This window comes from Vicia villosa, unplaced genomic scaffold, assembly GCF_029867415.1.
Source record: "Vicia villosa cultivar HV-30 ecotype Madison, WI unplaced genomic scaffold, Vvil1.0 ctg.000600F_1_1, whole genome shotgun sequence".
Classification (NCBI taxonomy): Eukaryota; Viridiplantae; Streptophyta; class Magnoliopsida; order Fabales; family Fabaceae; genus Vicia; species Vicia villosa.
In genome coordinates, this window is record NW_026705274.1 from 375,431 (window position 1) to 385,337 (window position 9,907).

General features: G+C 35.4%; 1 protein-coding gene across 1 annotated transcript; it reads right to left on the reverse strand.

The window, feature by feature from the left end:
* Positions 1 to 5,928: 5,928 nt before the first annotated feature.
* On the reverse strand, positions 5,929 to 9,458 carry LOC131629707 (putative disease resistance protein RGA1). The gene has a single exon (XM_058900488.1). The coding sequence runs from the start codon at positions 9,155 to 9,157 to the stop codon at positions 6,089 to 6,091; it is 3,069 nt and encodes a 1,022-aa protein (XP_058756471.1). The 5' UTR covers positions 9,158 to 9,458; the 3' UTR covers positions 5,929 to 6,088.
* Between the last annotated feature and the right edge of the window lie 449 nt (positions 9,459 to 9,907).

Genomic DNA, 9,907 nt, shown 5'->3' on the forward strand with positions numbered 1-9,907 from the left:
AGATGCTAACTTAGAGTGGGAGTTGGAATGATTTATTGACATTAAATAGGAAATAAATAAGCACAAGTAAGAACTAGTTTGAAAATGAATTTGAAAGGATTTAGTAGTATATATATATATATATATATATATATATATATATATATATATATATATATATATATATATATATATATATATATATATATATATATATATATATATATATATATATATATATATATATATATATATATATATATATATATATATATATATATATATATAGAGGAGGGATCAAATTACACTCGAAGAGTTACACCACAAGTTACACTCGTTCAATAACTACATCTCGAATTAATATTTTTTAAATTCAACCGTTAGATTGAAACATAATATCATATAGATCATACCTATAAAGTTTGAGCTTAATCTATAATGATTTACTATATCATCAAGATATCCAAAGATTAACGTCAAAATGAGCTTTCATATAACGTTAATTTTGATGTAATTCAATGACATAGTAAATCATTATAGATTAAGCTCAAACTTTATAGGTATGATCTATATGATATTATGTTTCAATCCAACGGTTGAATTTATAAAATATTAATTCGAGATGTAGTTATTGAACGAGTGTAACTCGTGGTGTAACTCTGCGGGTGTAATTTGATCCCTCCTCATATATATATATATATATATATATATATATATATATATATATATATATATATATATATATTTCTACTTGGACAATTGGTGTTGGGCCAAAGGGCACCAACAATTTCGTAAAGGAGTGAGGACACACCCATAATACATCAAGACACATGCGCGCCATCGTCAGGTCAGTACGGCCCGGTCTTAATGAGGAGGCAAATGACTCACCTGAAAAAACTGTATAGGCAGAAAAATGTGAAAGGATAAAGACAAATTCTTCAAAGTAGTACCTTTGAACTCTTTACCGTCTTTTCTAGAGAAGCACCCTTTGTAGAAGGGGCACCTCTGCTGGAAGAAGTTGTTGGTTTAGTCACAGGTTTTTCTTTCTTGATTGCTTTTCTTTCAACAGCTAGAAAAATACAAAACACATTGTGAAGGTTAGTCAAACTATTCAAAATATAAAAGTCATAAAAAAGAAAATCGAGAGGATCAAGAAATCCTTTGGTTCCACACCTTCACGTGTCGGAGACACGATAGAGATTGTCGATAAGTCATAGTGAAGGAAACCTTTGAAACTGTCCAGAGTGCACCTAGTCGAGACTACTCTCTTAGCAGGTTTTTGAGAATAAATTTTTTACTCATTAAAAATGTTTCCACAAGTAAACCAGTTTGGATAGGGTGGAAAAAATGGCAAGCCAAAATCAGCATTGGGTAATTTTAGAAATTTTGGTGGATGTAATTCAAAGGCTAAGTCATATCTATTTTCAGGTTTTATAGAATAAGGAATTTTTAAACTTGGAAATTTCTTGTAAATTTTTCTGTCAAAACATTTGTTGCATTAGCAACAGTTCGACTAAGATTGGTTGGATCATAGACAATTTCAAAGAATTTTTGGAACGTTTGGATTTCCTTGATGTGTGTTAATTTACCTTTCTGGACATTTTCCTACACAAGTGAAAAGGCTTTAGTCAGACATTTGCTTATTTGAGCAGTATCGAACACATTGTTCGTAAAAAAGTCTGTCCACCAAGAGTGAAAGCCCTTGGTCATATAGAAATTTGGTTGAAATGGGATGAGTTTGAACTCTGCAAAATTAGCATGATATTCTTGATGTTTTGCAATATCTCGAACAGAATAGTCCACTCCTACAATGCAAATTTCACGTTTTCGATTGAAGAGGGGTTCAGGTATGAGTTGGCATAACCCAAGCTGTCGATGTTGTGAAAAACGATGTCAAAAACAAAATATAATAGGAATTAGGGAAGATAAGAAGAACACAAGAATTGGTTATAACTGCTATTCTTTTACTTTCTCTTAAAACAAGATTACAAGTTTACAAGAATAACAAATAACCTCTCTCACCCTAAATTAGGATTTGCAGCTTTTCAATGATGAGAGACTAGTATGCTATTTATAATAAAACCGAACATACTAACTAATGGGCTTTTCCACAAGGCCCATTACACAAGTCAACTTAATAAACAAGGTAACTTAACAAATTAGGGTTTAAACACTAAAACCTAATTTAACATGCTAACAAACCTAGCATCTTCGACACAAGCATGTGAACAACCTTCGACTTCATGCTTAATCCTGTCGAACCAAGTAGCTACCCTTCGGCCATACTAGAGTTCGATCCAATATCTCACAAATATCCACCTTGGATCTAACTCTACAACATCAAGGGAACAAACTAGCTTTCTTCATGTAGCTTTATCAACTGCATACACTGGAAAAACTTGCAACTTGACAATGTCTTCTCCGCTGCTGTCAATTCTACATTCATGGCTGCCTCTCCCTTCAACGCTTCCAAGCAATCCTGCTGAACCAGTAGGGATTTCATCTTCAAGCGCCACAGACCGAAATCATTCACCCCGGTGAACTTTTCAATCTCATACTTTGTTGAAGACATCTTCTCCACGCTCACCGCACCAATTTGTTGTGAAAAACGATGTCAAAAACAAAATATAATAGGAATTAGGGAAGATAAGAAGAACACAAGAATTGGTTATAACTGCTATTCTTTTACTTTCTCTTAAAACAAGATTACAAGTTTACAAGAATAACAAATAACCTCTCTCACCCTAAATTAGGATTTGCAGCTTTTCAATGATGAGAGACTAGTATGCTATTTATAATAAAACTGAACATACTAACTAATGGGCTTTTTCCACAAGGTCCATTACACAAGTCAACTTAATAAATAAGCTAACTTAACAAATTAGGGTTTAAACACTAAAACCTAATTTAACATGCTAACAAACCTAGCATCTTCGACACAAGCATGTGAACAACCTTCGACTTCATGCTTAATCCTGTCGAACCAAGTAGCTACCCTTCGGTCATACTAGAGTTCGATCCAATATCTCACAGTCGAGATACAAAGTTAGGTTGGTAAGCCAGCAGACAAACATGGCTCTTTATTGGCATGATCCTAGAAACCAACTGTCTAGGAAGAAGAAACGCACGCCATATGTTTTCAACTTCAGCGTTTGCATCCTTCCAAAATCCTCAATTGACGAAGTAAACCAGGAAGGACCGTGAGGACTGGCGAAAGGAGTCATAAAAGAGGTGAAATTGTGGCTCTTCGAGAACATCAACATGTAATTGGTGAGACAAGTCTGGAGATTTTTGACGTCATCATTAGGGGTCAGTTGGAGAAGTCTAGTTCCTTCAATGCTTCGATTCACTATATTAGGATCCTTTTCATTCACTGTACCAGAGGTTCGAATGGAAGGTTCGAAAGTCGCATTTAGACACAATTGAAGAAGCCAATAAGGACCAGACAAAAGAAGATTCGTGCCAGCCTCACATTCTTTCAGTTTAGCAGTGGCAGCCCCTAGACTTTCGTACATACTAGCTAAAAGCAATTCGCTTAAATAAAATTTTCGACCAGAATGTAACTGATTGGATAGAGTTAAAAATATCTTGGCTACTTGCAAGGATTTACAATAGAATATAAATTTATACAGCCATAAGGCTAGGAAAGCTATGTGTTCAACATCAGAGACTTCATCTCCTTTGATATGGTAGAGATTCATGTAAGCACTGAAAAAGGCATTTTTGACGTTGAAATCAATGGTATTGTCAGAGTCTAGATAAGGATCAAAGGTTTCTTCAGTAGGAGGAAGTCCAGTTATGACAACCACATCAAAGAAGGTAAGAGTTATTATTCCACAAGGAAGGTGAAAGGTATTATAAGTGTTATCCCAAAAATATAAGGACGCTAATAGTAAAGGTTGACAATAATTAAAACCTAGTTTCGATATTTGGATCAAGTCGAAGATTCCTAGATCTTTCCAAGCTTGAGCCTTTTTCTTTTCGACCTTAGTAAGCTAGGATAAATAGGATTTGTCTAAAGTTGGGCATGATCGAAAGGTTCTAAAATTTTCAGTTATGTAATCCAATTGAAACGCCTCTCTTTCTACCTTAGGAATTGAAGAAGTATCTTCAAAAGTTTTATCCTTGGAAGATTTTGTGGGTTTCTTAGCCGAAACTTCAGCATTCTTCTTAGGGGGTGTGATTTTGTTAGCTATGGGTTTTGTAACATGATAAGCGGGAAAAATACTCTACATATTTTTCTAAATGTCCTGTAGAGATCAAAGGACCCATAAAACCTAGGTTTTACCAGAAAGCAAGGAAGGAATCAATACCTGGGAAGCGTAAATGGCTTTTTGTTCTTTGGTAAGTTTAGGTGGTGATATGAACTTTTGATTCCCAGAAGTCATGAGTTTGCTAGTTGGTTCGGATTGAGAAGAAGAATCCTTAGAAGTTTCAGCTTCTTTGGTGTTCTTGGGTTTTTGTTGTTGTTTGTTAGGAGACATTATTGAGGAATTAAAGTTTTGATGAAGCTTTAAGGAGAAAGTTGGAGTGTTTATCAGAAGTTTTTTGATATTCTGGGTTTATAAAAGCAGAAAAGGGAGAAATGAAAGAGACAATGTATTTATAGTGGGTATTTGGAACATGGAGAGGTTACACCTCAAAGAGTTGGTGGGGCACATATCATCTCCCTGTGAGGAAGACAAAGAGGTTACTATTCATTTTTCTTGGAAACTGGCAGTAATGATGAAATAACTGCTGCACGCACGTCTTGAGGAGACGTTTTGAAAAAGTAGTCATGATTGACTATGACATCATGGATTGAGGGTCAATGAAAGGTTGTTGGTCGAAATCTGAAAGTTTCAAGAAATATCCATTTATGCATCAATTCGAAATAGACATTTATTGGGGGCAATTTGTTAGTTGGAGATTTTGACATGCAGTTAATGTCGATTTAAAGATACCATGTTTTGAAGAATAGATTGAGATATGACTTCATAAGGCCATTTATGAGTTCATTCTTATGAAGAACTTAATGTTATGTCGAACTGGAGTCCAAAATAATGCCTTTGAAGTCGAAGGAGTAGAAGACTTAGAATATTTCAGATATTTTGAAACACGCTTTGACAAGTCACGTTGAATCGTTTCAAAATTTCGAGCGGGAAAGTTTGAAATTCAAACAAATTCGTTTTGGCCAGAAGGACGTGTGGAAACTTTAGAAGATCGAAGCTTTTGAAATGTCGAACGTGGCATATTTTTGTGAAGAGAACGTTAGGGTCGAATTAGTATAAATAGGAGTCTTAATGTTAGGATTCGTGGGTTCATTTTGTACAAAAGTTACTCAAATACTCATAGTACTAGCGTAAGAGAAACGAGTTTGCTGAGAATGTACGTATAAGAAACATCACTTTTTATGTTAAAGTTACTTTTACCGTCAACGACCTTTTAAGTTTTAGTCATTTTACATACATTTTACTTTCCTGCCAAATTGTCAATTCAAGCCTTAAGATTCAGTCATTTAGAATTGGTTGGCAACACCAGTTTTATTCTTATTCTTGGTTAAGTTATAATCTGTAAGAGAATTCCTGTTACCTTTTGTCATTCGAAGCAATGTTTAATATAAGTCTGATCATGGAAATAATAAGAACTGTGACACATGTCCTAGGATCAATCTAATCGATCATGCACGTTATCAAAATATAGAGTTTGGAGGACTAGCGGTTGTTTGTCAGAAATCACTGCGAACAGATACATAGGTACTTCGTAACACTCTACATGAGTCATATGTGATAGAAATTGGTGACCGATTTTGTTCCTAAATGTAGACCATGATGCATATGTACTGGTAATGTACCTGATGTAGATACTGGTACCGGCACACAAGATACATCATTTTTCAAAAAATTAAAATACAATTATATGTTAATAAAAAACATAAGAGTTATCTATAAAATTGAATTAACAGACTCATAATAAAATATTACTATCAAAGTTTTAAAATATGAAGAAAAAAATTAAGATATAATAACAAACAAATCATATATCCTTCTTATATCCAAACATTTGACATCACTCAAACAAAACATTTTCGAACGAAAACAAAACAACAAAGTGTCATAGTTAACTCATACTAAGAAAAAATGGAAAACCTTATATATGGAATATGCGCTATCTTGTTCCAGTCCTCCCCTGTTTCCTTCTTGCATCGCCCCTTTAATGTTGGACATCCATAAATACTCAGAACCTCTAGAGAAGTGAGGTGTCGAATACCCTCCGGCAAGCATCTCAATTTTTTACAACTACTAATTGTCAAAGTTCGAAGGGATTGCAGACCTTCCCAAAATTTTTCTGGTAAAGAGTCAAGCTCATTGCACTCAATGATATACAGACGCTCCAAAGGAAGGTTAAAGGGTTCATTTGGTAACTCCTTCAAGTTCTCAAAATACTTTACAATTAGAGTTTGAAGACAAGTAAGCTTTCTGAACATCCCCTCTGGAAAGGATGTTATTCCTGGACCTTCAGCAAGGTAAAGGGTAGTAAGACCATAGAAGCTAGAGATTGAACTCAGTGACTCATTGTTGCATCCATATACTTCGAGGTCTTTAACATATGGAAGACATGGCCATCTAAGTTGAAAGCAATAGGAAATTTTTAAAATAGAAAGACAAGGAAACATCTCCCCTCTTTCCACTTTCAACAACCTCTCCAGTCCTGGTAATTTTTTTAATATGAGTTCCTCAAGAGATGGGAAAATCTTCAAGTCCATACTGTCGTGAGATTCGTCACCATCATCATCATTATCATCCACAAATTTCACATTATTCATATCACATAGTCGGAGTTTCTTAAGAGATGGTAGTTTTCCAAGTGGTGAAAGTCGCACACACTTGTTGCAACCCTTAAGTTCCAGAGAAACTAAACTAGTTAGAGTTTGGATCCAACTTGGGAAACATAATCCGTTATAGTAACGTATCTTCAAGCTTTTGAGATTTGTGTGAGGTTGAAGCCCTTCTAGTACTTGCTCGGAACTAAAACTCGGGATCTCGGTGATTTCATCATTGATGTTCCATGACATGCATACTTCCTGGAGTTCTTTTTTAGCTGTCAAATTGGCATCTTGAGCATCAGATAAACTACCAACATCTTTTAACCCTTTGATTTTCAGTTTTCCTCTGAGGTTTAGATCACGTAGTTCTGTCAAGCTTTGTCCTCTCTTTAAACGAACCATGTATACACTTAATGTTCTTAGGAAAGTTAATTTCCCAACGTCGGGAAACAATTGAGAAAGTGAATCACAACGTTCAACGACAAGATGCCTAAGATATTGTAAACAAGCCAAACGTTTCGGTAGACATATCAGTTTTGCAAGACTTTTTAATTTCAAGATTTCCAATTTACGTAAGTTGTAAATTGAGTCAGGGATGTTGCTAATTTCAAGACCGTAAAATTCCAAATACCTCAAATGAATTAAGCTTCCGAGTGATGATACATGGGAAGGGGAGATGCATAAAACCCGAAGAGAACAGTTCGCTGGGAAGTAATTGGTGTGTTCAAGATAACAATGATCCAATTCAAACAGTGTGCGTAAGGATTCTACTTTTTTCAAAGAATTCTCATAGACTGATAAATGGCGAGCAGAGCGAAAACTAAAACTAATATGATGTGTACTTTTTGACAAATTAGCCACATTTTCATTCTCAAAAATCACACATTCTTCCCCCATTATCGACTGAGCAAGATCGTGGACAAGATCATGCATCTTGAATGAAATGTCTCCAGAATATGCATCAATCTTGATGTCTTGAAAGAATGATTTTTGACACAATTCATTCCAAATCATGCAGCCAACATCTTCGACCTCCAAATTTTCTCTAGATGAAATAAATCCATTAGCCAACCAAAGATGAATCAGTTCTTCTTTCATGATTAAGCTATCTTTGGGAAATATTGCACAAAAAGAAAAACACTGCTTTAAGGTCGGAGTTAAATGAAAGTAGCTCAAACTCAAGACAGGCAAGATTGAATTCTCATGTGTTAAATCCCAAATTCTGCTCTCTTTTACTTCAAGCCATTCTTTTTCTCCCCTCCTAGATCGCATCAGACCTCCCAATGCTTGTGCCGCAAGAGGCAATCCACCGCATTTCTTTACTATCTCCTTACCTATTGCCACAAGTTCTGGGCGTTCTTCTCTGTTGTGCTCAAATGCATATTGTTTGAACAACAACCAACATTCATTTTCTGGGAGACCAGACAAATGATAAGTTTGGCATGTTCTCACAATTTCCGCAACATCCTCATCTCGAGTGGAAACTAAAATGGAAGAACCTCTAGATCCACACAACAACACAGATTTCAACTTATTCCATTTCTCTTGGCTTAATCCAGACTCTATTTGTTGAGTTTTGTTCCATACATCATCTAAAATTAGAAAGTATCTTTTACCCTGCAACAAACCTTGCACCTTTAGTTGTATTGCATCTAAAGATAAAGAATCACACTTCTCAGATGTGATAGATTCTATAATGGAACATAGAATCCTCTTGACCGAAAATGCCTCAGAAACGCAAACCCAAATTTTTGTATTAAAATTGACAGTCACCCTAACATCATTGTAGACCAATTGAGCAAGAGTTGTTTTTCCAACACCGCCTAAGCCAACAATGGGATAGATGGAAAGAGAGTCAGAGTCCTTCGCTTGGGTGAGAAGAAACTCAACAATCTTCTCTTTATCATCTTCTCGTCCAAAAACTTTAGGTTCCGCGATAAAAGAGCTGGTTTGGCGCCATTCAGGTACTTCAATTGAGCTTTCCCTAATAGTAATACCCTCTCGAGGAATAAATTTGCTTTTACTATCAGCAAGATCGTCTAATCTCCTTGTAATTTCTTTCAACCTCTTGCCTATGTCACGACGAAAAACTAAATTCGTTGGATTGATACCCCTCAGCCGGGTAGATTGAATGGAACATTCATCAAGGATATCATCTAGCACATATACAGCATCTTTGAGTTGTTGCAGCCATACCTTAACAGAGCGGTCAGTGACTTGTTTCTGCTCAGCATCTTCAAGAACAGCCTTGATGAGATCTAAGGTGGTTGATAGCTTTTCAGCCTTTGACTTGATTCCGAAAATGGTGGAAAATTCATTTTGAAGCAGAGATGACAAATTCTCTAACACAAATCCAAGCAAGGCCTCAGCCATTTTTTCAGCAATGAAAGAGATGAAAAATAAGAAGATTGAATTTTGGAGTGTTGAAGTAAACAGGAAGAACTGTGAGTAGAATGCAGTGGTAGCAAGTGCTTAAGTAGCTGTAGCTGATGTATTGGGAATTATGAAAGGCACAGTGAAAAGTTCAATAATTGATTCAAGGTTCCATTATTGATTTTCTTTGTGTCTTTTCATTAGTTTTCATATGAATAAAATGTCTACTTTTGCATAAATTTCCTGAAACAGGTCCCCACTGGCCAGTAAAGATTGTTGGGAAGGGAAGAGTTTGATTGAGCCACTTTAACCACTAAGATGTGGCAGACAGAATGATGAACACTAACTTTGCTTTTATAATGGAACATAATGATAAAGTAACTTTGCTTTTATAATGAACAGATGTCCATACCAGTGTATTGTATACTCCGTATTATATAAAGTTCAAAAATATACAATACAATAGTGCTATACAATACATGACATGGGATAGGGAATAACCCATGGTGTCATCTAATACATATATGCAATTAAAGCCATTCTCAGAAAATTGTTCTGTTACAAAATGACATGGACATACAAATTGTAGAAGGGAAACCAATTGTATCCTACATTAGAAATTGTTGACAAACTCCTTGTAGAAATTGTTGACAAACTCCTTCTGTGAAATTGTAGGAAGCATCACAATACACCAGCACCAAATCCCTTATGGCAGATCGTTGGTCTTAATGATCAGATAGAACACTCACA